General features: G+C 41.8%; 1 protein-coding gene across 2 annotated transcripts in view; it reads right to left on the bottom strand.

Annotated features, from left to right (window-relative positions):
• Positions 1 to 26,749, bottom strand: part of CUNH10orf67 (chromosome unknown C10orf67 homolog) — a 145,966-nt gene that overhangs the window by 73,709 nt on the left and 45,508 nt on the right. For both annotated transcript variants that reach the window (XM_032880822.1, XM_032880820.1), the window contains 4 exons: positions 16,100 to 16,252; positions 9,825 to 9,957; positions 8,636 to 8,694; positions 2,029 to 2,094 (listed from right to left, as the gene is read on the bottom strand). In XM_032880822.1, the coding sequence (XP_032736713.1) occupies positions 2,029 to 2,094; positions 8,636 to 8,694; positions 9,825 to 9,957; positions 16,100 to 16,252 (411 nt within the window). The remainder of the gene's footprint in view (positions 1 to 2,028; positions 2,095 to 8,635; positions 8,695 to 9,824; positions 9,958 to 16,099; positions 16,253 to 26,749) is intronic.

The following is a 26,749-nucleotide window of genomic DNA, read 5'->3' as shown; positions in this document are numbered from 1 at the left end:
CTCCAAATTTCATGGCTTACCTACACTTACTGAGACCAGAAAATAAACTGCATTGGAAAATAGTAATAGACAAGCATGAACAAAACCCCTTCCATGAGAAAGTTGTACATTTCTATGAAATGACTGCATCCACTCCCCCTAGTCTCTCCCACTTCTCCATCTAGGTGCAATCATCAGTCCAGAAACCTTCATTTCTGGAAAAAAGTACCATGGCAAGAAACAAAGAAAACCCAAGACAGCCGCAGAGCCAGCCTCCTCCCGAGTTAGCAACAGAATGCCTTGGTAGGAGGGAGGGGGCGCCCAATGGTGACCTTGCTGGGCCCAAAGGTCTGCCATGGAGAGTTGGTCATGAGAAGAAGCTTAAGCAGACTCCCTGTCGGGAAATCACGATCCCCTAAACCAATTCTGAGCATGCCCAAGGCTCCGTGCAGCAGGGCGGGTGGGAGGGGACAAGGTTTGTGATGCAAGATCTTGCTGCTTGGCAACAAGCAAGGTGCTCCACAAACTTCTAAACAACAAAATAAAACGTGTTTGGTTCCCCTGTGGGCAATGTAATAGTTAACAGTTAACAGCTTACGGTGTAAATAACAAGGCCAAGTAGGACTATCTCTCTGACGCTGTTAACAAAGTGACAATATGACATTTGCTTCCCATTCTATAAAAACATTTTCAATTTTAATGACAATGTGCACATTTAGTTTGTTCGGAGAAGCAATTCCTAGACTTCGGGAAAATGACAGAAGGGGGTGGGGAGAGACGAAATCGAACAACTATATACTCGAATAATGGAGGCGATTTTTATAGGTCTGGTATCTAAAAGTAAAGAGTTCAAAATAATGTTATTTTTCAGCACATGGTTTCTGTGAACAGCTAACAATATTTTTTTTCCTTGCCTGCATTCCCAAGTTGGTTTCATAGAAGGCTTTATTGTCGTCCCGGAGCATTGTCTTGCATTAATTTCTATGACAAGGAACCCAAAACACATGGTGCTGAGAGTAACAAAACAGAGTTAGGGAAACAGTCATGACTTGGCACAAAGTGTGACAAGCTGTAAAAAAGAGAATGTTTCAATATCTGAAGTGGTGTTGACTTCCTATGAACAACCTTTTCTCTTCTAAACAGTATCATATTCTTTTCAAGCACATTTGGAACGCAAGTCAAGCTGTGTTTTATTTTTGATTATAATAAACACAGTCAGTTTCCTGTAACAAAGACGTACTAGTGGTGACCAGTTGAAAGCCAAAGTACACCACCATAAGCTGGGCGGGGGGTGAGGTGGCGGGGCCTGGGGGGTGGGTAGTCAACAGATAAAATAAAAGAGCAGCCGTCTGGAAAGTTCTCTTAAAAGAACATAAAAAGGCAGTGTTTTCTTATGAGACTAACACAGAATGCCAAAATATCTAGCTGGGCTCTTTTTTTGTTGTTGTCACTTATGGCAATTTGTAACTAAAAATAGCAAATCCTTCAAAATAGTGGGCTCTCCTATTTGTGTGTGTGTGTGTGTGTGTGTGTGTTTTAATCGCCATTATAAAACTCAAAATCTCTGGACAGTGCTTTAAATGGTAACACGATTTCTTTTGGAAGACTCCTCTATGGAGCAGCTTACTACGTTTATCATAGTACTAATCAAACTGTTGTCTTACAATGATCATTTTAAAATGTTTATAGAAATAGGGGAAGGGGATGAAGAGGTACAAACTTCCAGTTTTAAAATAAATAAGTCACAGGGTTGCAAAGTACAGCATGGGAAATAGTGTCAATAATACCGTCCCGTCATACGGTGACCACACTTAGGATGGTGAGCATAGCTAAATGTATGGAATCATCCGCCGAATCACTATGTAGCGCAATTGAAACTAATATAACATCGTGTGTCAACTATGCTTCAATTTAAAAAGTTTATAAATAGGCATGCACTTAGATTGACCAAGGGGAAATCATGGTTTATAGATAAAGTTTATAAAGCTTTCATGATTAAATTGAATTCCTGATCTCAAATTCATTAGGAAATAATGTAAATCACCTTACCATTTCTTGAACTAATGCTTTTTCATAATCAAGCTCACACAGCAATCTGTCTCTACCATCAAACAGCTAAAAGAGAAGAATATTAGATTTTGATTAAAGGAAAGAACAGAACGCCTAAAATTCCTCCTCAGTAGAATTTAGCAACACATATTTTGATTTTAAACAGGAGAAAAGGGGATCCTAATACGATTTAGAAAACTTAAATGTCTGTAGATTATCATGTAACAATAATATATTATGATATAATTACTGTATTTTTACTAGAAAAGCAAACAATATACACACAGGAAATGCCAATTTATTTACAATCTTCCTCACACTACCCGAACAAAATGTGCATCGATATATATAATAAAGTAAGTAGAGACTGTCAAGAAGAGTAATTGTGCTTTTTCTTTATAGGACTCATTTCTTTTATTTTAGATTTTTGTGTTCTATTTCTGTGCACATCAGATTCTCTTCATGCCAGCTGAAAACAACCATCAAAGAGCAGACACTGTAGGGACACTCTACTCCTATGACTTGCCTCACTGTCTTCAATGATTATTTGCCATTTGTGTATATTTATATTACATTACATTATATACACTGATATAATATAACTGATATATATCATGATATGTATTATCATGATATATATCATATATTATGTATTACATATCAGTTATGTAATATATATGTGCATATATGTATATGACATATAATATATATCAGTGATTATTATATACATATATTGTATGTCAGTTATATATGCTGATAAACTTCAAACCTTGGCTCTGACATCCACTCAATTAATTAATATATTCATCATTTAATACACATGAACGGAACACCTTTTGGATGCCAGGAGGTCTGTGTTCGTCTACGGAGTTACAGAAATGAAGTAGAACAGAAACTGTCCTCTGGAGCATCTACAGTATGGTAGGAGAGCAACGTGAAAAATGACCATAATACATAAGAAAATATGTTAATAAGCCATATTTTCAGGTGGTTAAAAAGCATAAAGATCCACATATCCCAGCAACCACATTATAATCAGATCAAGTGACCAACCAGGTATAAAGTAGAAAGGAGAGAGTAGAGATTGACCCTCAATTTCTCATCTGTTCTTGGGATTGATGAACAATCAAAGTCATTCATTTAAGTGGGGGAAAACAGCAGAATCCAGATTCAAGGTGTAATGAGTTCAAGTTTTGACAGTGAGTTTGATGCATATGTAAGGAATTTTTCAGCAAACATTTTTTAAGTCTGATGATTAAGAATATAAACAAGACAGTTCCCGACCATAAGGGAGCAGAGAGTCCCAGGTACGCAGGGCCACAGAGAGAACTCCTAATTACCATAGGAAATGGATGGGGACTGTTGAAGTGTGTGTAACATTGAAATTAAAGATGAAAACAGAGTTGAAACTAGAGATGGGGTGTTCAGGGTAATCATGAAGCAGGAGAGGAAGTTTGGAAGTCACTGGTAAGCAAGCGTGCCAGTTATGGGAGAGGCTGACGTCAGCTAGAGAGAAAATGAGGAAGACCAAGGATAAACAGAGTTCCCAAGAATGGCATTCAAGTGGAAAATGGAGGAGAAGAAGCCACTGACAGATATTGCTTAGGAAGGAATGAAGAATCGTGTGACAAATCAGAAGTGAACATTGCTGCAGAAGAGTCTATGACACAGCCAGTAGTCCTGTCACATATGGCAGATAATTCGGGAAGAAAAAAAATCTAAGAAGGATCAAAGGTAATATGAATCTCACTGTGACCTTATCCACAGGAAAAACTAACATCGGGAGAATGAAAAGGGGGCTGGTAAACACAGATTTCTTTTAAATAGTATTTGAAGTACAGTAAATGGCAATGGGTTAGGTGTGATTAAGGTCAATGGATAGCACCAAGATGATGGTTTCACCATGTCTTAGGCTAGAGGGAAATTTTAAAAGGCATAAGAGTGAAAGGGGCTGATGAAGAAAGTTCCAGAAGAGAAGGAAGAGATGATTCAGGGAATAGATGGAAGGATAAGTCTGGGCAAAGAAGAATGATCCTGTTTGGATCAAAACAAGTAAAGGTAAGGCTAGGTAAGATAAGGCACAGAGGAAGAGAACGCAGAGGGGAAAAAAAAATCCAAGTGTTCACCATGTTTTCTGTGAATTGGAAAGTAGCATGGAGGATGGAATATGGAAATTGAGAAAAGTAGTGGTAAGATTAGAAGAGCTGTAGGGGATAGTAGGAGAGGGTGTTAATTAGATCCAAGTAAAATGATAGACAGAGAGAGGGTGCATCCACTCTGGGTTAAAACCCCATACACTTGGAAATGCCACCAGCAGGTAAGGATTGACCCATCTCTATGGAAGCAGGGCTCAAGAACAGTGGGGACTGGCTAGACAGGAGCCTCTGAAGGAACACAGCGGTATAGTTGATAAGGTGGGAGGGTCGATGGCAGGGTTAGGGGAAGTAATGGAATGAGGTGGAAAGAAAGGAAAAGATTCTATTTTGAATCATCATACCTTGGTCTGAAGAGTGTCACCAAATTTTCAGTGGGTGTCAAAGACCATTAACCCCAATCCTTCCTGCCTCTTAGATTACTCTTCTCAGTGACCTCTTCTGCTCTATGTCTCCACTCTCGTTCGTCTTTCCATTGGCATCATTCAAAAATATTCTAGTTTCTTCTTTAAAAAATTTCCTCCCTCAGCCTCACGTCCCTCTCCAACTACTCCCCTACTTCTCCCTGACCATCCACAGCCCAACTTCTAGAGAGCTGCCCACGCTCACTGTCTCCACTTCTGCATTCACCCAGCTTCTCACCTGCTCCTACAGTTCCAGGAAAATCACTCTCATTAATATCACGGGGGTCACTCTGTTGCCAGACTAATTGCCTAATCTTCCTTTTTGAGCCTTTAGCATGGCTGGTGGCAGGACACACGCAAAGGAAATTCCCCCTTGCTTTGCTTCCAGGGTGTCCCCTCTCTGGCTTTCCTCATTGCCTGTTCTCATCTTCACTCAAATGCTCACCAGCCTTAACTTCTCTTTTACCTCTCCTGCTTCAACCATATCAATGACCGTAGAGTTTACTGCCTAAACATCCCTAGAATTCATCCTTCCCAGTCATCCCCAGTGTCACTGTCCTCTTTCTGTTTCAGATTATACTTTCCCTGGTTTATCCAAGTAACCTCTTAACCGGTCTCTCTGGTTCTAGATTTTCCTTCCTCCCACTCATTTTCTTTCTGAGACATGAATCCAATCCTTCCCCAACATTTAAAGGTCCCCCATGGCCTCAGAAGGCAATGCAAATCCCTTGGCATGATTAATAATCCCTGCCACGAGCCCTGCTTCTTGCCACCCCTGACTCTCACATACCCTCAGCTGTAGGCAGTCACATGCACTTACTTCCCTTCTGCCTGTTTCTGACCCTTCCCACCTCCCATGTCCCCTTCCTGGCTTATTAGAACCGCTCTTCTGGGAGTCAGCTCAGACTCCTTCCTCCAACCTTCCTGGACCCCTTAAAATCCACGCTGGGCTCCCCCACGTGGCCCAGAGCAATCTGTACTCAGTCTACACTCCCTGCCTCCTGATGCTGACCACACCCCGGGCTGTCATCTCTGACTTCTGGCTGACTCCCTCCCAGAAGGATTCGTATTATGGCAATGGCTGGAATACAGATTCAGCTGTTATTAGATTATTGGAATTTTAACATGAAAGTTACTGTATCATAATAGACAGTGCTTTAAGCCCTGGTGGGTGGCAAGAGATCAGCTTAACCAGCTACAGGACATTTTCAACTTCGTTTTCACTGAATCCAGGGATAAACAAGACAAAGTGTGTCTTATCCAGAGGCTTCTGAGCTGCTCACCCCTTCCCCCTCTTCCTGCCCCAAGACAAATGCTCATACATAGTTCACTGGATTCCTACCTCATGCTTCAGCCATATCAAATCACAAAAAAGTCCACAAACACATCTCATACTTAGGCATTCACGCTCTGAACCCAGCACTTCTACCCTCTTACCTACCTGGAAAGATCATCTCCACTGAAGGAGTGTGAAATAGGTGTGGAACTGTGTGTGAAGCCTTTCTAGAACCTTCCAGGTAAAGCTAGACATCTTTTCTCTATGTACATACTTCCATTACAGTCCATGTCACACAGCCGTAGGATTTTTGTCTCTGGCTCTAGATTTAATCTGCTCTACAGCAGGGCTGTGTGTGTATGTGTGTGTGTGTGTGTGTGTGTGTGTGTGATTTTTGTATCTCAACAGTAGCTTAATGCCTGGCACTAAAAGGCATTTAATAAACATTACTGAATTAATTGATTTAGTGGAGGATATTGGAAACCAAACCAGTAAATATCAGCTCGCATTTGTTCAACAACTCCTGACGTGCTTTCCAATCGGCAAAGCACTTGGACACACATTATCTCATTCTACCCTCATAGTAAGCCTGTGAGAGACAGGAAGAAGGATAAGGCACTGGCCCAAGACCACAGTGGAGGAAATGGAAGAGGAAACCAAGGTTCAAGAGTCTTTCTGCTCAATATCAAATTGTGCCTGTATTCGATGTTTCTGTGGTGGTCCAGTACATATAAAGAAAAAAAGAAAAGAGAAAGGTTTTAAAAAATGATCATTCAGGCTAGGAATCTGCTATATTTGTCTAGAAGAGAGTTGTGAATTAAAAATATGGTATAAGATATATATATATATATACATATATGTATATATTTTGAATTTTATAGTAGCCTTGTTAAAAAAAGTAAGAGAAATTAATTTTAATAATATATTTTTATCCAAATACTCATTCAAAATATTATCATCTCAATGTGTAATAATCAATATTAAAAAGCATTGCTGAGATATTTCACTTAAATGCAGTCTTTGAAACCCAGTGTGTACTTCTCACATACAGCATATCTCAATGTGGGGACTAAAACTTCATCGGAAATACCCGATCTGTATTTAGATTGCATAACGTTTACAGAAAAAAAAGCAGATTCACATACCAAGTTATTTAAAATATACACAAAGGTTTCCCAATAAACTGAAACAAGTATCAGTTTTTAATAAATTTAAATTAAAAGTTAAAATGAAATACAATTAAAAACTGAGTTCTTCAGTTGCACCAGATACAATTCATATGTTCAACTAGCCACACGGGGCTACCACTGGCTGGTGCGGACCTAAGGAAGCTGAAGATGCATTTAACTGAAATCTTTACGCTCACACAGGGTATAACTCGTCATTCGAAGGGGTATGTTTCTTTCTAATTGGTGGTTTCCTGGTCAGATTTTTTGCTTTAATTTCTTGTGCTCCTTGCAGAGAATAGTAAGGTTCCACAACTCATCTCTACCAGTGACAGGATAGACTGAACACTTCTAGAAACATTTAAGCCTTCCTTGGAGGCTAAGTGACACCGGAAAGCCGGGACTACCTTTTCAGTTGTCGACATTGATGTCAAGAAGGCTAAACTTGACTGTCCACAGACTCTTGTTTTCTCTGCGAGGATGGGACTCCTGCTGTCTCCACTGCAAACAGGGGGAAGTGCAAGAAAATGAACTTGCTCCTCAAACCCCTGTGATGGGTCTGGTTTTCAGAGAAAACATTCCCCACCTCTGACCCTTCGGGGTAACCAAGTCTTTAAAAAATAGTTTGTGAGAGTAATTTTATTGAAAACCTAAGAATACCCTGAACTATAAAATCAGCTTGAAATTTGGACCCAAACTTAGGCACAGGTGGCTGTTCGCTGGAAACACGGCTAGTGCCTCTGCAGGACTGAATGTTTCATTAAAACTGAATGTTATCCAGTTTCAATTAATTTTCATTTTCAAACTGGCACTCGATTTGGTGAGAATACTGATGTTTATTTGGAATAAGTCAGGGATGTAAATACACATTTTCACCTGTAAATTTCCCGAGCTCTAAATGAATTCTCATTCTATGAATCACTCTGAGAGCATCTGCCCGTGTGCACCAAGCACTGTGCTCAGCACTGGGAATATTCCAGAATCGGAGATGTTACCATCTCTGCCCTCGTGAGGCTAGCAGTGCGGCAGGGAAGATGGCCCTTCACTGAAAATGTGCTGATAGCTAGGATGGGATGCTATCACAGAGAGTTAAGAAAGCCCAAAGCAGGGGAGCCTGACCTGTGCTGGAGGGCGGGACTGCTGTGGTCCTCCTGCCTTGGATGCCCTGGGAGATCTTGACCTTGCTGACACCAAAAGAAATCCTGTTCAAAATGCAGATTCCCTGCATAGCATAAGCCCAGTTCAAGTGCAAACACAAAAATGAACATGCAGCCCCATCTGGGCTGAAAATAAGATTGCTCGTTCTTAATAACAGAATTCTCCCACAAGCACATCTTCGGACCCCTGGTGTCATATAACTTTTCAGTTCCTTACAGTCAACAAGGTAGACACTCAGTTATCCCAAAGAAAAGAACTATCTGTACATTAATTCATTTTCAAGGCAGAATCCTTATTGATTACCAGAGACCTTACCCAAATCACGGGAGAGATTAAATACGGAAATGGACTTCACACCCCAAGACAAGCGGGACACAGTGTGATCTCACTCGTTGTGCCAGTATTTCAATGTAAAAAAGAGTCATTCGTCAATGTAAAAAGTTACAGTACCTTTTGAATAGTTCTATGATTCTTTTCTACCTTCTCTTTCAGAGTTATAATTTCATCTTCTGTAAACAAAAGGAAAGAGAGGCCAACCATGAAATTACAAGCTTACGGCCCTGTATTTAAGCTCCCTGCTTCAGGGCAGGCTGCACACTGCTGGCAGGCATGGTGGACGCAAGTCCTAGCAGGACTGTGACCTTCACAACTGCCCTTGACATTCACAGCCTTCTTCCTGCTGTTCAGAAGGCTGGTCAGATAGGGATTAAGAACTAAGTTCAAGATCCAAGTGTGGCTGAGGGCTGAAAGCTTTTGATCGATACTAGCAATGGACATTTTTGCTGTTAGCCACAGCCAATGCAAAGTGTTTTAGCAGGTGGCACTTTATGACTCAGAACTACCAAAGCCTGAAAAAGCGGTATCACACCACATTAGAAGGGAAATGAAACTACACCGGTATGGTATATTTTATAGTCAATGGATACTGTAATCTATCTGATTTCATCAATATTTTGCTGTTAAGTGTTTTTTTTTTAATTGCTTCTTCATTGCTTTTCATCCCTGCAGGTAAGGGGAACATCATGTAAGTAACAGAAATACAAAGATAACAGTAGGCGAAAAAAATACTTTAAAACACATGATTTAAATGGAACTTTTACCAAAGCTTATGGTATGTAAAAAAGGGGAGTATGAGGCATACGCATGACGATTTGTACTTTAATTTGTCCAAAATTGAAGATCATTCCATAGTAAATAGTGCCATATTTTCCTGAAGGGCCAACTCAGCTCCTCCACAAAGCATACCCCAATCTGTGTGCTTGAGTACTTAAAGGTTACAAATTTTAGATAATCAAGCAAGCATGTGAAACAGGAATCAGCAAAAGTTTCTTTCCTTTATAATATTTCTAAGTGAAATAGAGCACTGCTTAGTACATTTTTCAAAGGTCAGTGCTCAACTTGGGTGGGGGGGGAGTGGAAAAACACCTTGATTTAGAATGGCACAAGAATATAACCACAAATAAACCGTCTTTCCCAAGCAAGGAATGCCATCTTCAATGAAAACCAAAGATGGCTATCAAGCCGATCTTGTACACGTAAATAACCAAGCAAACGGATGTTCGGTGAAGATGACTGCCACCACGGACTTCATGAAGTGTCCAATGCGTAGGTTTTTCTCAAAACGACTGTAAAAGGTTACCTAGTACTGAATTTTCCTTTAGGTTGAGTCGGATTGCTTCTTCGAGCTCTGCAATGATCTGCAGCATTCTCTCGTTTGCCACTTTGTACTCCAGATTTTCCCTCTCTAGCATCGTCTCTCTGGCAAAAGCGTCCTGAAAGATGGGGAGATCCGCGTCTCTAAGCAGAGAGCCAAGCATTTAAATATGCAACACAAGACAATAGAGATGCAGAAGAGCTATCATATAATTTTCTGAATTCTATTACACACTTATAATATGAATAGTAAAAAGGAAGGAGATTAAATGGAGCTCGCTGGGAGAAAGGCTGCAGTACAGTCTGTACAAAGACCACAGCACATGGGGACATTTTATTGACAGGAATAATGCATATCATACTGTTTGTGTGCCCTCATCATTCAGGTCAATTCATTATGGAGGCTGCGCCCGGGGAGGCAGCTGGGGCCTCTCCACCCACACTTCCCTCTGTGTGTGTCTGAAGCGCTGTCCGCCTGTAACTAGGCAGGCTGGGGGGACCGGGACGGGCAGCGCCAGGGGGTGGCAAAGTGCGCGGCTAAGGAGGGGGGCTTGTTGCCTTTGTGGCATTTCCCAGTGTCGGCGCTGCCAGTGTCATGAGGAGCACATCACATGTCAAAGCGGTGACGTGTTCAGGCTGGGAGCCGCATGGAGCCCATCAGGCGCGCGGATATCCACACAGTTGGTTTTCGGCTTGGTAGAGGAGCCACCCAGAGGCAATTCATATTCTGAACATTAACGTGGCTTTGCATGCCTGTCACACTGGGGACTGTGCAGGCGTTTAATGCTATTGAAGACTTCGGTTTAAATCTCTATGCAAACAGCGATTACCTTGTAAGAAGGTTTCAGGATAACTTACAACAAAGGACTTTAAAGTTATAGTTTTAGTAAAGCAAACTCATTTACATTTTTATTATGTGTGTCTTTTGTTTAAATCTTGCCATGTCCATTATGGGAGAGGCTTTTTCTTACGCAATAGAAGCTTATTGGGACAGCTACTCTTCCTTTCTTCTTCTTCTTCTTGTCTGTTTCAAAGCTATTGAAAAACATCTGAATATACTCTCGCTTATGGCTGTCTGGATTTTACTGCCACACATTTTTTTTTTTTAAATTAAGATGTAATGGACTGGGGAAGCTGGTGCAGAACTTTTTACTTCCTGATGGTAAAATACTAAACGATCACGCGATCTCAAAATATTAAGGAGCATGCTAAAAAGTCATTATATTATTATGTTAAAAGAAATAGAAGGTTCTATATGCCTTGCTTCAGAATTCATATAGTTAACAGAAGTGCTTTCGAACTTTGAAGTAATCTTCAGACCAATTATAATGTATTCTTTTCGCAGCAATGCCATGATTGCCAATACACAAAAATAAGATCTCTGAAAAACAGAATCTTCACTCCCAATATACTGGGTTCCTTTCAGAATTGTATTTTTATTTAAATTTAGAGAGATCCAAAAGTAAATTATTAAAATGTTTTACTCTGTGATCATAATGGCTCAGAAGGAGAATGAGTGGCTACAATTTCTGCAGTACATTTAATAAAGCCAGTACCTTCAACAGAAAGCTGCCTACTGATGAAGTTAGTCATATCAGAGTTAATTTTTTAAATGACGCTAAGTTTTGCACTAAACCAATACAAATCTTCGAGATTTTGACCCACCACTTCATTTACATTATTTGAGCCCAACTCATTCTTAATTGATGAGAACTGACAGATCTAATAGTTAATAAACAGCACTGTTGGAATAAAGGAAGAACCCCAGTCATTAATTTCTAGTCCCACACAGTTCAATTTGAAACCATCACAGAATGTACTTATAGACTAAAAAGGGATTTTTAAACAAACGAACAAACAAACAAATAAACAAGCAATATTTGTCTCCAAAGTCTTAAGCATACATTTCCTAACTAACATAATAAGAATATCCTATGACAGGAGCCCTCATTATCATAAACTAAACAAGACCTATTTGAATTAATCACACGAAGCATAAAATGTGTAAGTGGTGGCAGCTAATTCCTCGGTGCGTTTTCTAAAACTCTCGTATAAAAGCAGGAAACAAGGAAAACACATTCAACTGGACGGTTTTCCTCTTCATATCCATCTACACAGACCCCGTCCTTGTGAGGCTCATCTTTAGCTCTGTCCCCACCATCTGTCAGCTGCAGGAACTGCACGTAATTAACTATTCAGACTCCCCCAGCAATGAGGACACTCATTAGCAAAATGAACAAAGGGATAGTTCTGGGCTGCCACGGTCATCTGTTACACTCTGAGTGGCAGGTTTTGTGGTGGTGTTCCTTCTACCATCTGCCCACACCACTAGTTTTTGGCTTATTTAAACCATGAGACTTCTCTAAAATAAACTGCGTTAATAAACCGAGGTTAAAAAGGAGGGAGATCATTAAAAGGTGGTTAACTACATGTAGCTATTTAAAGCGGCATTGTAACTGCAGAGAGATCGTGTGGGATCCAGATCGTTCTGGAATTTTAAATTTCTAAAGGAACCTGACAAAGTTTTCCTATCACGTTGTGAAAACGAGGATTTCTGGCGGTGGCTTCGGCGGCGTTCACCAGACGGGCACGATCCCTGTTCCCTGGTTTCGGAATCCTAAACAGGTCCCGAAAGAATCATTTTGGAACGCTTGGTTTACGGTAGAGCCTTGTTACTCAAAGTGTGGTCCACAGCCCCGGCCTCACCCAGGAGTTTATGGGAAACGCAGCATCTCAGGCCCCAGCCCAGACCTACTGTCAGAACCCGTGTCTTCTCCGCAGCGGCGGGGGATCCACAGGCACAATAAAGGGTGAGGAGCACTGTGCAGAGCCTGCATGTGCCTCTCAGCAGTCTCCCTTCTGCCTTATTGGTATCGCAATTCCGCAGGCTCCCCGGTGCTTGGACATCTCAATTTGCTGCTGGGGCGTGCAGTAGGCTTCTGATGCGTGCCCACGCTGCCTGACAGTCGTGGAGAGGAGCAGGTGCTCTCCCAGTGAGTGACAGCCAGGCAAGTGGCGCACTGGGGCGGTGCAGCCCTGCAGAGCCGCCACTCTTGACGGACAGCTCTGTTTCAGAGCTGTCAGCAGCGAGCAGTTACGTTCCCTTCTGGGGGGTGGGGCGGGGAGGAGGGTGATGATTGCCCAGGTCATTAATGGGAGGGTAAGGGGGGAAAAATGAAGTCTTTTCAAAACGGACAACTCCGATTGCTATTAAAATGCATGGGCACGTGTGCGGGCATAGACATGCACACGGGCGCATGCGATCTCACAGGCCAGCCTCCGGGAGCAAGCCTCCAGGGGACTGATCACCCGACAGCACCGCAACCAGAGAGCCACAGGGACAGGTAGGTATGTCACGATGGTTTCCTACAGAGCTGAACTGGAAACGACGCTCAGTCCTTGAGTGACGGTGCTCGGGAGGGATATTCGACATCAAGCCTGGAGAGATGAGGCTTCTATAACTTGAAGAGCTCCCTCTCCTGATTTCCATTTTGTTATAAATCTGATTTAAGCTCCCTATCTATTAAAGTTTTCCTTTGCGATCACATTCTCATCAGATTTTTCTCAAAAACCGTTCTAGAGAGAGATACTGTGACTACCTATTAACTGTAAAGCTATTCATGTAATCGGACTGTCGGTAAGAATGAACTAGAGTGTTTCCCTACTGCTTATTCAGCTTGCTTATTTCGAGTGGTTTCAAGTTCTCTCCACCGCAACTTTGAAGTTCTCCAATTCTTTCTCCGAATTGGGATTTCCAAATCTAATAGATGCTTGATGACGCAAGCGTTTTTTTTTTTTAACCACCAGAGGGAGCAGTTGTATAAGATGAAAATTCAAATTAAAAAAGATCTCTTCCAGAACCTCCATGGCGTGGAGCTTTAGGAAATCTTAGAGGATAAAAATAAATAAATAAATAAAAAATAAAATAAAAAAGTATCTTCCATAAGTTTACTTTGTATAACTCATGATCTGTTTTGTGGCCTTCATGTCCATGTTCCTGAAATGCACACCAGTCCCAGACCGCTCTACCTTGCCCTTAATCAAGGTGGGAGACTGGCACCATACATTTTTTTGGGGTCCCCTGGAGCTGGGAGAAATGGATACTCCTATTTAATCAGGAGCATCTCAACTCCCTCAGATCTTAGGGTGTTTACAGAAATTGTGATGTGGTCTCCCTGGGGAAAATTATAGTGGAATGACCAGGGTGTTCAGGACGCCCTCCTGAGCCAGGGAACACCCTACTGATATAAGAGCAGCGTGGAGCCCCCCACTTCCCTTGTCCTCGCGAAGCCACTACCCATCTTCATCCTCAGAGAGAGGATGTCAGAGAGAACAATGGCCAGGTTGAGGATACTTAGAGATATAAGCATTACAAGATGGACCTCATGGTTTAGTGTCGGGAGCTCAGTTACCCAATCAGGTTGGGCTGAACAGGTCCTGAGGTCTGAGGTCTGTTCAGAGCATTTCATGGAATGTAAACTAGACGGTCACAAGGACTTGTGTTATTTCCTCATAATGATAACTAGGATTTACATACTCAGCTTTCCTCAAAGAACTCAAAGCAATTCACATTCAGTACAACAGGTATCCTTCTCACAACTATCTCTTTTAGCTAGGTACCTGCGCACGTCACAAATGGGAAATAAATGGACCAACATCACCCTGCCCATCTGGGCTGGATATCTTTGACCAAGACAGGATTAAAAGCCAAAAACTATTATAGTTGTTTTAGTCCTTTCTATTAAATTATTGTCTCCAAAACATAAGGCTGAATTTAGACCCAGGAAAAGGTTAAAGTAAGCGTGAAAACTGGAAATGCCTCTTCCATAGCAATCAGAACATGTAAAAAGGATATTTAATTTTATTAGATCTATGCTACCAACACTTAATATTATATTACTTAGGAGATACTCCGGTTTTTTTAAGAACATAAATAATTCTAATAGATTATACAAAGTAAACACTTCTTTACCAATTAGTAAACAAAATCCTTCAGGATGAGACAAGTGAATTCCTTATCTCTTCTAAACTTGGAGTTGTAAATAAGATTACTAGTGTGAGGTTTAGGTAAACTGTTGATTGTTCTTAAAGGGACTGGCAACGTGTAAGTGTTTCCTCCTAGTGTTGACATTTGGATGTATAATTCTTCAGACCTTTTCTGTGCATATCTATGCATGTGTCAATATTTACATGGATATGTATATACCTATAATAATATAAGCATACATTATAATAGTATAATATTAGAGTCTATTTTATATATACCTACCAACTAGTTAATTTGGAAAATCACGACCTTGACATCTTATTGTAGAGCATAGAGCTCCACATCCTTTTGTGGGCTTCAGGTTTCAGCCAGGACCTGGTTCCCATGCGATCTTCACCATGTACTAGCTGTGTGACTGGGAAGAGTAACTTAATCACCCCGTCTCTGCTTCCTTCTCCGTGAACTGAGCCAGGAGATGAGAAGAGGTACCACTGATGAGGCATGTGGTGCTTGCCAGTTGGCATTCAAAAGACTGTTATTCCTCTGGCCTCTCTTCTAGCCTCTCCAACTCAATCAGCTTCTTGCTCTTAGAATCTAATAATAAAGACTCTTCTGTGGCTCTGAACTGTGGCTGGGCCACAGCCAGTGGCTCAAAGCTGACTTGAGATGAAAACAAATTCACTTTCAGCATCCACACTTTCCAGAGCCCTTAAAATTCTCCTCCTTGACAGGAGTTAAGCCTCTCCTTGCTCTCTCCTTCCATTTCTGTTCCCACCCGTCCTTTTGTCCAAGTAGTAAACCACCTTCTGGCTTCCTCTGAAGCAGGCAAACTAGGGGAAAACCCTTCAAGAATGTTCCTTAAAGGTCCTCCTGTTCTATGGCGTTTCCTGGAAGCCTCTGACATGGAGAGATCGCTAAACAGCAAAATGGGGCTGGAGTCTTCAAAATTAAAACAAAAGTCTACATGCTCTTCTAGAATAGGACTCTTCTAGAATAGTGGGAAATAGGTTATAATATGCTCTTCTAGAATAGTGGGAAATAGGTTATTTTATTTCTATTATAAATAAAAATTGAGAACAATCGTATGGCTCCTATTAATGATGATGGGTTTTCTGGACTATATCTTGAGGAGAAAAGGGTTGGACTGGCTGATGTTGTGGAGAGATACCCAAGATATACCACTTGTATTTCCTTTACTCTTGACCCAAACTTTTGGAAAGTTATAACTTTGTGTATATATATTAAAGTAAATTATTCATTGCTTTGAAACTTACACATTTTTGAAGTCTAGACTCTTCGTATTGATCTAGTTCTTCTCTTAATTCCTTAATAACTTCTTCTCTGTCCTTCAGTTTTTTTAACAAAACACTCATTTTGATGCTAGTTGATTCATGCACAAAAGCCTCTTCTTCCACCTCAAAGAATTGCTAGGGGGGGAAAGCAGGATTAAAAATCAGACACTAAGCAAGCACCATCAGAAACTAGTTCATGTTTTATTTAAGCAACAGTCTTGTAAGTTATTTGATTTTTGTAATTTGCACACAATTTTCAGGAAATAACTATATTTATATTGAATGATATGCTAAAGTGCCACAGAATATAGCACATTATGCTCCTATAAACACAAAGCACAATGGGGTACTCTAACTGCATGGGCCACGCAAGTAATCACAGTAAACCTTAACTGTAAATTCACAGCATGGTTGTGAATGTCCTACTTGGATCTTGCCCTAGAAAGGAAGATAACAAAAATTTGAATATGTAAAAACATAAGTAAGTTTCAATGGTGCAATTAATTCCCCCAGTGGTTTGGTATGGAGATGTGGAGACAAGTACCGTATCTTTCCTTTTTTCCACAGAAAAGCTTTGCAGACCATTAATCTAGACGGACTAGGCTTCACTTGAAAACTTAGGAAACTGAGACCAAAGCAGAGGAAGATGCATTAAAATAGAATTTTTTTTTTCCATGCAAAGTTTTGGATAATGAACCACTAGGTGTAAGAAAGTAATCTTCAGGGTCTATATGCATAACCATTCTAAAATAATGTAATTCTAACATATCATTCAGTTCTCTCCACATGAAAAAAAATGGTTATTTTTTTTCTTAAAAGAAATCAAATAAGCTGTTTTTTGATAACACTGATCAAATAGAAATTAAATAAAAAAAATACACTCTCAAATTGGTTTTAAATAAATTTGTATATTAGTTGATATTGCATATCACATAGGGTATTGCCTCTATTTTAATTCATTTCACATTTAATTCATTTGGCTCTGTCCGTTAAGCTATGACTCTTGGTTTCTATTGAATCATAATCTTAGGGTGGTGATATCGAGTCCCACATCAGGCTCTGTACAGGGCACAGAGCCTGCCTGGCATTCGTTCTCCCTCTTCCTCTGCCCCTCCCCTACTCACTCTCTCTCTCTCTTAAAAAAAGATTTAATTCATTTGACCTTATACCATTAGCATCCCCCATGTCATTAACATTTTACATAAGTGTAATTACTGATGGTTATACCACATTCTGCTCTATAGAAATGCCATTATATATATATATATATATATATATATATATATATATATACTTTTTTTTTAAGTTCTTCACCATACCGTGTCTTTATACCTACGCCTCTGTCCACATTTCTGATCTTTTTTCTTGGCATAGATCCTTAGAAGTAGAATTCCTGGCCGGACCATGCAAATGTTTTAATGGTCTTGATTCACTTTACGAATTTATTTTCGAAAAGATTGTGTGGTTTATATTCTACCTTGCGGATGAGGATGTTTGTTTTACTACATTCCCTGAATCACTGTATATTTTCTGAGTCTTACTATGACAATATATGAACACAGTATTTTCTTTTTGTTTTAATCAGCATGTTCACAGCCTTTTTAAATTTATTTTTTATTTTTAAAAAATTTTGTTTACTTACGTGAGACAGAGAAAGCAAGAGACAGAGCATGAGCCGGGGGGGCGGTGCGGGGTGCGGTGCAGAGGGAGAGGGAGAAGCACTCTCCCCGCTAAACCAGGGAGCCAGAAGAGGGGCTCCGTCCTGGGACCCTGGGATCATGACCTGAGCCAAAGACAGATGCTTGACCAATGTACCCAGCCAGGCACCCCTGAATCAGCATGTTTTGATCACCATTCAAAGTGATTTTTTTTCATATGATATTATTTATGCTATATGTTTTGAAAATACTCAATTCTAATTATATGCCCTTTTACTGAGAACTCAAAATAGTTTTAGAACTTCCATTGATCTCTTTAGTAGCTTTACAGATTAGCTTTCCTATTTCCATTTGCTACTGTAGAAGTGCTTCCCCATTTGCACTCAGTGCTCTGCAGAACCAGGTCACGACACCAGACAGGGAAGAAACGCTTCCAAAATGAATGCTGTTACTCACTTACTTCTGGCATATAAAACTCGTTTTCAACCCTAATGTGTAAAATCATATTGTCCATTTCGAACTCTTTTGAGAATTACAGCATGATTCTGGTTTTATGTGTTCACTGCTAACGTATTTGAGCACATGCATATACAAGGAATGTAGTAAAACCTAATCACATCTGCTAATACACCTAATATTCTATTTCAAAGTTAGAGTTACAAACTAAAATTGTTCCCTAATATATGATGAACACTGGTCAGCTGAGGAGAGTACGAGACCAAAGGAGAACTGAGAGTCAAGCTAGGAGCAGAACACTGATGGGCCTATGTTGCACTACTGTAAAAATCAGCATATGATTCTGCAGTACAGTGGGAAAGAGTGGAAGCAAAACAATCCACATGACAGTTCCAGCTTTTTAAATGGAGTGACGTCAAAGAACAGGGTTGACCGTGTAGAGCAGGATCGCTTGCGTCGGCAAACCAGCTCTCACTTAGTGCCCTGGGCCTCAGTCTTACTATCTGTAAAATGGGATTAATAGCAGTACCTAAAATGCTCTGAGAATTAAGTAAGACAATTCACCTAAACCATTTTGTGTCTACAACACAATCGGTTCCCTGTGTTAGCCTCTAGCATTTGACTTCTGTTCTGTTTTGTCGTTCAAACCCAGATGCCACTAGCCCTGGGAAGCCTTGGCACCCCATCTGCCCACCTGCCCTCCACTGCTGTGTTCTTTCTGTATCTTGTCAACATCCCTCATGGGTCACTTCATCTATTATTTGCTTATTTGTTCACTAATTTTTTATGTTCTGAAAATGATGGATTTTACCTTTTTTTATTTTTAAGATTTTATTTGACAGAGAGAGAGAGAGAGAGCTCACAAGTAGGCAGAGAGACAGGCAGAGAGAGAACAGAAAGCAGGCTCCCTGCTGAGCAGAGAGCCCCATGCGGGGCTCGATCCCAGGACTCTGGGATCATGACCTGAGCCGAAGAAGGCAGAGGCTTAACCCACTGAGCCACCCAGGCGCCCCAGATTTTACTTTTAAAGACTTATTTATTCACTTATTTTTAAAGAGAGAGAGTGGGAGGGGGAAGGGCAGAGAGAGAGGGAGGGAGAGAATCTCAAGCAGGCTCCTCGCTAGGCAGAGCCTCACACGGGATTCAGTCTCAGACCCTGAGATCATGACCTGAGCCGAAACCAAGAGTCAGAGGCTTAACCAACTGAGCCACCCAGGCGCCCCTATTTTACTTTTAAGAGTCACCAAAATAAAGATGCTTCCGACAAGCTGGCCAAGTCCTCCCCACTGTAACATGAGCGAGCCTGCCTTTAGGGAGGGCTCGGTCCCTCCAGACTTCAGGGCAGGGAGGGTCATGCCGTTCCTCGGAAGAACAAGAAGTTTTACTTCTGACATTTCATAAAATAACTGTAAGGCCCAAACACATTGGATTCATGTCTCTTCACCTCCAGGAATGTTTCTGATGTTCGACCAATGTTTATTGAATGAGCTGGACTCACGAGGGGATGAAGCGGAAGGCCCTTGTGTTTTTCTTCACCACCCCTCAAATCTGGTCTCCGTCTCATGTTTCTTACCTCTTACAAGAACCCTCAGGAAAATGCCACAGCTTCTTTTTTTTTTTTTTTTAACTCTTAAATAACAACAACAAAACTGGATAAAGGAAAGAAAGATAGGAAGAAAGCAAAAGCCATAAATGAAAGATTGAATAAATGAATGAATAAAATGCCCCATATCTCAGTCCAGCCTCCTCTTACACATAAAGATTCCTGTCCTCCCCAGCTGTGGCCTCCCTTGGACATGGCATCCTGTGATGGAGGAGAGGAGCTGAAACTGGCTTTCTTTCCAAGTACCCAGAAATTTGACCAAACACCAGTCCAGATGTTGCTGTGGAAGTATTTTTTTTCCCCCTTTGGTGAGATTATTAAAATCGATAGACCGAGTAAAGCAGATCACCCTCCATTACATTGATGGGCCTCATCCCATCACTTGAAGGTCTTTGGAGAAAGACTGAGGTCCGGGAGCGAGGGGGAATTTTGTCAGCAGACTGGTTCGGATTTGAGCTGCAACGTCAACGCTTCCCAAGATCTCTGGTCTGCTGGTCTACCTTGCAGATTTCAAGGTTGCCAGGCCCCCATCATGGTGTGAGCCAATGCCTTGAAATCAGTGTCTGTCTTTTCCTCTCTTCTGCTCTCTGTACACACTAGTTCTGTTTCTCTGGAGAATCCTGACTAATATAATATCTACATCTAAATACCATAAACTCATACTGACACCTCGAGTTCCAACCCAACACCATGACATTCATTACAGCCTCTCATCTCTCCATAGCATCATCCCCCTGGCAGCAGGGAAGCTGGCTCCCACAAGGCTTGACACGCTGATGTGTTTGCTCGGTTCTCCCATCATGGAACCCATTTCCTGACCACACTGTGCCACCAAGAGCTGCCTCTGATGCAGGCAATGGGACAGGAAAGGCAGAAGCACGTCTCTGGTCTCTTCATTCACAATGGCAAGAAAACTTTATTTTGAATTTTAATTCCTTCGGTCCCGTAAGAAGAATTAATATTTGTATTTTAATTTTTCCTTCAGTATTTGAAAGTCAGGAGGAGCTGGTATTCAAACTTCTGGCATAACCATTGGCTTTGTATTATTAGAATAATTTTATGATGCCATTTGGTCTCGCGGGCAAAACCTCTTGATCAATAATATTGAACAACACAGCTGGATATAATCTGGGGTGAGAAATAGACCAGAAAGTGAGTTCTTAGTATTAGATACAGAGTGACCTCGCTGTTGAAGGTAAATCATGCACTCCTCTAACCGGATGCCAATTCTCCCAAGGCACCAGCATCAGGATCCCCAGAGAAGTGCTAGGTATTGGGGGGCTGCATCATAAAGGTGGGAGCAGAGTTTTCTTCTCCCCAGGGTTCAGATACACAGCTAACTGATCATGGGCTAAATGATGAAGTTCAATATATTAAAAAAAAAAAAAGGCAGGAAAGAAAAATCTGGGAAATCTTGTTTCCTTTCATGTGAATTGACACCCTCCACTTAGTTCTGACCCTGGAAGAGGAAACCTGGTCACATTTGGGGCATCCCCATATTCCCCCCTTTCTCTTTGGGGCCAACACTGCAGGAATGCGTGCTCTGTCCTGGCAGGAAGAGACCCGCCCAGCCCAGTGCTGCCTCTGACGGAGTCAAGTCGGCTAAGCCCTGAGAGATAGCGCTAGGCAGGCAGCTTTCTCAGGAAAGCAGATGATCTCCATCTGCCGGCACGCTGACTTTCTTTTTCAACTTGTCCACAGCCTGGGTAGGGAAGAGCAGTATTATTTATCACGCATCATAAACACTGCAATAATATTTATCTTTCAAGGTGGCAAATCCATACATGTCACGAAAACTGCTGAGAATTCTACAATGATTCTTGGATGTCTTCAACGTAAAGTACTGATTCCTTGGGCTAACTTCCTGCATCACCTCTCACCACCCTCTCCAGTCCCCTGTCCTCCAGCCTCACCACACTACCTGCAGCTCCCCCACTGCCTTACCCCTGAATGCCTCTGTTCTGTAAAATGGGCCCGTCCCTGGTTCCTCTCATCCCTACCACCAAACTTGCCAAATAGTCACGGTCCTTCAAGGCTTAGCTCAGGAATCACCTCATCCCAAAAAGCTCTCTTAACTACTCCCTGAACTCCCCCAGAAGACTTGGGCACCCATCGGGGCAAACCTCAATTATGGATCATAATTGCTGAGTTTTCTTTCCTCTTTCTTCTTTTTCTTTTTTCCCTTTTTTTTCTTTTGCTTCCTTCCTTCCTTCCCTTTCCTTTCTTTTTCTCTCTCTCCCTCCCTCCTTCCCTTTCTTTTTTCCTTCCTTCCTCCCTCCCTTCCCTCCCCTTCGCCTTCCCTCTCTTTCTCCCTCTCTGTTTCTCTTTCTCTCTCTTTCCCTCTCCTTCCAAAGACTATATTTATTTATTTCAGTGGAAGAAATAGCTAGGGATAGAGAGAACACAAGCAGGGGGACGGGAGAGAGGAGAAGTGGACTCCCCGATGAGCAGGGAGCCTAAAGCCGGACTCAATCCCAGGACACTGGGATCCAGACCTGAGCCGAACGCAGGTGCTTAGAAGGCAGACGTTTAAGCAACTGAGCCACCCTAGCGCCCTTTTTCTTTCTTTCTAACCTCTTGTGGCCACTAGATTATGAACAACTTGAGTGCCAGGACTGCTTTTGTCTCTGCTACAAAATCAGACAATGCATAGATGACTCAGCAACTGAGTACAACAACAGTTCAAGTCCATGACATCATGCACTGCCATGTTCGAGGACCTTTCCACTAAGAACCATGATCTATCTCGAGTACGATGGCATAAATCAAGTTCTTCAGCACCTTTCTTGGTTATGTTCAGGCCCTCTATTCAGAGAATGTTCGTTGACTATCCATGATGCGTCAGGCTCTCTGCTAGGACCAGAGTACAAAGACGAATACAGCTTAGTCCCTGGTCCATGGGAACAAAGATTCTAGAGCACAGACCAATCCACAAGTGGGTAATTGTGATATAATTCAGCATGTTGATTCTCTGGGAAAGAAAGAGCATTCCAGCGAGAAGGAACCTTCTGGGAAAATTCCAGGGAGGTGACTAATAACTTGAGGCATGCAGAGGGAGGCAGGTGATAGCAAGTATTTCAGGATTGCTGGAGGGTAAATTTTTCACCAAGAAGTGGAAGGAGATAAGAGTGGAGAAATGCAAGGGCCTTTCTGGGCCCTGCTAAAGGCTTAGACATCATCCTACAGTTCTGGAAAAGGTGCTGAAAGGTTTCAAAAGGGGGCAGGATGTGAAGGGATTTATGTTTTTGAAGAACCAGTCACTTGACCGGGGAGACACAGAAGTACAGACACCAGATGGGAAGCAAGCTGACTGCCTGACCTAGTTCTTTCTGTGGAAGAACATAAAAAGAGATGGACTTGGGAAGTAAAAAAGTGGCAGAATTTGATGACTCACTGAAAACTAGGGTGTATTTTGTATCTATGCCTTGTCACAAACACACAGCTTTACCACAAACTTACTGGCTTAAAATGCACATGCATTCTCTTAGTCTTTGTGGGGCAGGAATCCAGGAACGGCTTGGGTGGGTTCCCCTGCTGCCATCCAAGTGTCCTTTGGGTCTTGGTGGAGGCTTAACTGGGAAAGGATTTTGCTTTCACGTTCACTCGGGTGGTTCACTCAGGATTCATGTCCTTGCGCCTGGAGGACCAAGGGCTTTAGTTTCCCACTGTCAGCCAGAGGCTGCCCTCCATTGGAGGCTGCCTGCCATTCTTTACCTCCAAATGTTGGGGCTCCCCAACATGACCTCTTGCTTCCCCAAGCCAGCAAAGGAGAGAGAGAGAGAGACTCAGCAAGACGGGAGCTACGCTCTTATGAGATAGAAACATCGGGCACCTTGGCTATAAGCTGTGGTTAGAGGCAAGGCCCACATCCCACCCACTCTCAAGGAGGTGAGGAGGGTGATGACACAGGTGTGAACCCCGGAGGCTGGACTGTGGCGTCCAGCACAAGGAGTGACTGCTAGCTTCCCAGACCAGCTGGACTGTGCTACCGACACCTGAGACCAGGAGACTCAGGGTACGGTGCGCGGGAGTGAGGGGGAAGCTACATTGTAAGCTTTGTGTAGTGGTTGAGTCTGCGGGGACTTATTTTGTAACTCATGTAACTCATAAACTTATTTTGTAACTCTTCATGTTAGTTTTTTTCCCATTTCACCAGACGGTTTTCTCTCCCACCCTCTCCTCAGCATAAAGCCTCCTTCAGGCCATTGACCATCCTCCAGAGAAAGACGTTCCTCCCTGTCTGAGGAGATGCACCCTGCCCTGGGCAGAGGCCCATCTTCGTTTCCTAAGTCAGAGTCCAGAGAATTTAATCCCCTCCAAATACTAAAATGTTGGTATTTCATTGCACAATACTGTTAGTAGGACCTTTAAAAAATCTGAAATGAGGGGTGCCTGGGTGGCTCAGTGGGTTAAAGTCTCTGCCTTAGGCTCAGGTCATGATCTCAGGGTTCTGGGATTGATCCCCATGTCAGGCTCTCTGCTCAGGGGGGAGCCTACTTCCCCCTCTCTCTCTGCCTGCCTCTCTGCCTACTTGTGATCTCTGTCTGTCAAATAAATAAATAAAATCTTAAAAAAAAATCTGAAATGAAAAATCACTTAACCACCAGATGGTATTTGCTGCATTAAAATTTGGGACCTAAAAGTAGTGCCCTCATTAGATAATGGCTCTTCGACACGTCTCCCATCTTCAAGAGCCGTTAAGAACACGCCAGTTGACAAAGCAAGGCTTCTATTGCAAGAATAAATGCTTTTCCAGTTCAAAGACTTTTAAAAACAATGTTAACATTTTATCATTTTAACAAATGCATATTTAACAACCTTGAAATGGGTTTGGGTAATTCTGCATCAAATCTTCATCTATATTTGACTAAGTAAAGAAGAGGACAAACCGGAGATGCTTTTCTTGGAACAAACACTTGCTATCCATAAAAGGCTTGCAGTCCTGCAAAACAAACAATGCACTGTTTGCAATGATCTCTTCTCAGTCAGCAAAGAAGAGATGTGATTATGTGATGGGGAAGTTAACTTACAACAGTTTTCCATTCACCCAGTTAAAGACAATCAGACAATTTACCTGGGAAGGTAGAAAACTTGGCACAGAAATTGTCTCTGACTTAAATGATGAAACAATTGACGCTTTTTTTTTTTTAAACATTGTGTTTTGTTTTTAAAGACTGATTACATATTCTTCTATCTTTTGTAGTATAGCTTATATTTTGAGCTACACATATTCTATCTGCTAGTAGTTTATTTTAAAGGTTTTATTTATTTATCTGAGAAAGAGAGAATGAGCATGAGAGAGAGAGAGAGAGAGAGAATAGAAGCAGGGGGAGAGGCAGAAGGAGAGGGAGAAGCAGACTCCCCACTGAGCAAGGAGACAGAAGTGGGGTTCGATCTCAGGACCCTGAGATCATGACCTGAGCTGAAGGCAGACACTCAACTGACTGAGTCACCCAGGTGCCCCTATGTTAGAACTATATTTTTAATGTTGACATTTTATGCATTTTTGTTTTTGTTGTTTTTCTTCAGGTTCATTACATGTGTATCTGAAATGTAGCATATATTTGGCTCACTACATAAGAAATGTCTATGAGTGGCGGCGGGGGGGGGGGCGGGGGAGTGGAGGAAGATGGTTAAAGGGCAGAAACTTCCAGCTGTAGGATAAATAAGCGCTGGGGATGTAATGTACAACGTGAGGACTGTAGTTAACACCACCATACGGTATATGTGGATGTTGCTAATAGATCCTAAAAGTTCTCATCACAAGGGAGAAAAAAGTTTATAACTACATGAGGAGATGTATGTTAATGAAACTTATCGTGGTAATTGATTTGAAATATACACAGGTCACACCTTAAACTCATGGAGAGCTGCAGGTCAATTACATCTCTGTAGAACTAGAAGACCTGTGACTTCTAAAATACCTTAAAATAAATACTAAAATAAATAAGTTAATTAAGTAAAATGGCATCCTTAGTATTTTATGGAAAACAAATATAAAAAAATGCGGAACCTGAGGTCTGCTTCAGGCCACCGTGGCCGGGCACGAGACTGAGGGGAACTAACTTCCTTTTGTGTTCCAGGGGGTTTGACTTTTCTCACAGTCCCCAGGGAAACACTCCTGGTGGTTCTCATTACATGTTTATTCTGCCTGTTATGAGGGGGCTAGGAAACTACAGAACAGTTTAAGGCAGTGAGCAGGACGCTGAGGAATCTGGAACTTTCTTCCTGTGAGGACCCATTAAGGAGTTCGGGGCTTAGCCCGAGTGGAGAAGGCGTGGATGTCAGTGTTTTCTCCAACCATGTGAGAACACGTGGAAGAGGAGCGTTCACTGCATTCACATTTCCTTCAGAAGGCCAGTGATAGCTGAACCGAGAAGGAAGTCACTGAAATAAAAGCTTAGATATAAAAGTTTCCATTTTTCTGTAATCCACTGGAATTAAACTTGTCTTTTTTGTCTTTCCAGAGAAATCAAATAAATCATGACGCAGCACAGGGAGCACTCTGCCCAGTGCCCAGCCCACAGCAGATCACTCAATACGTGATAACGGCTTTCATTATCATTAATTATCAGCCTAGAGAAAATGGGGACTTTCCCCAAGCATCTTCACATATGTTTCTGTAACTAACGCCCATCACCACCTAAGACAAAAGAATAACCATGGGCCCAGGCTACGTTAGGTTCCAGCAGAGCCCATCTATACAGAACGTGGCTCTCTCTACAGCCCTGGGTCCTTTTCTCAACATAAACATCTCTCCGTACCTCCCCCTCTCCTCCAACCCATCCCAGAAAACAGAAACCACATCCCATCACAGAAAACAACACTCATTAAGAAGGTAATGACTTCATTCCATAGCCCTCTGTTGGTAAAGGAAACAGTGGTGCATTGATTTGAAGAAAGGAAATTCTAATT

This window comes from Lontra canadensis, unplaced genomic scaffold (genome assembly GCF_010015895.1).
Source record: "Lontra canadensis isolate GAN:19392208 unplaced genomic scaffold, GSC_riverotter_1.0 scaffold72, whole genome shotgun sequence".
Lineage (NCBI taxonomy): Eukaryota > Metazoa > Chordata > Mammalia > Carnivora > Mustelidae > Lontra > Lontra canadensis.
This window is presented reverse-complemented; position numbering and strand designations above follow the sequence as displayed.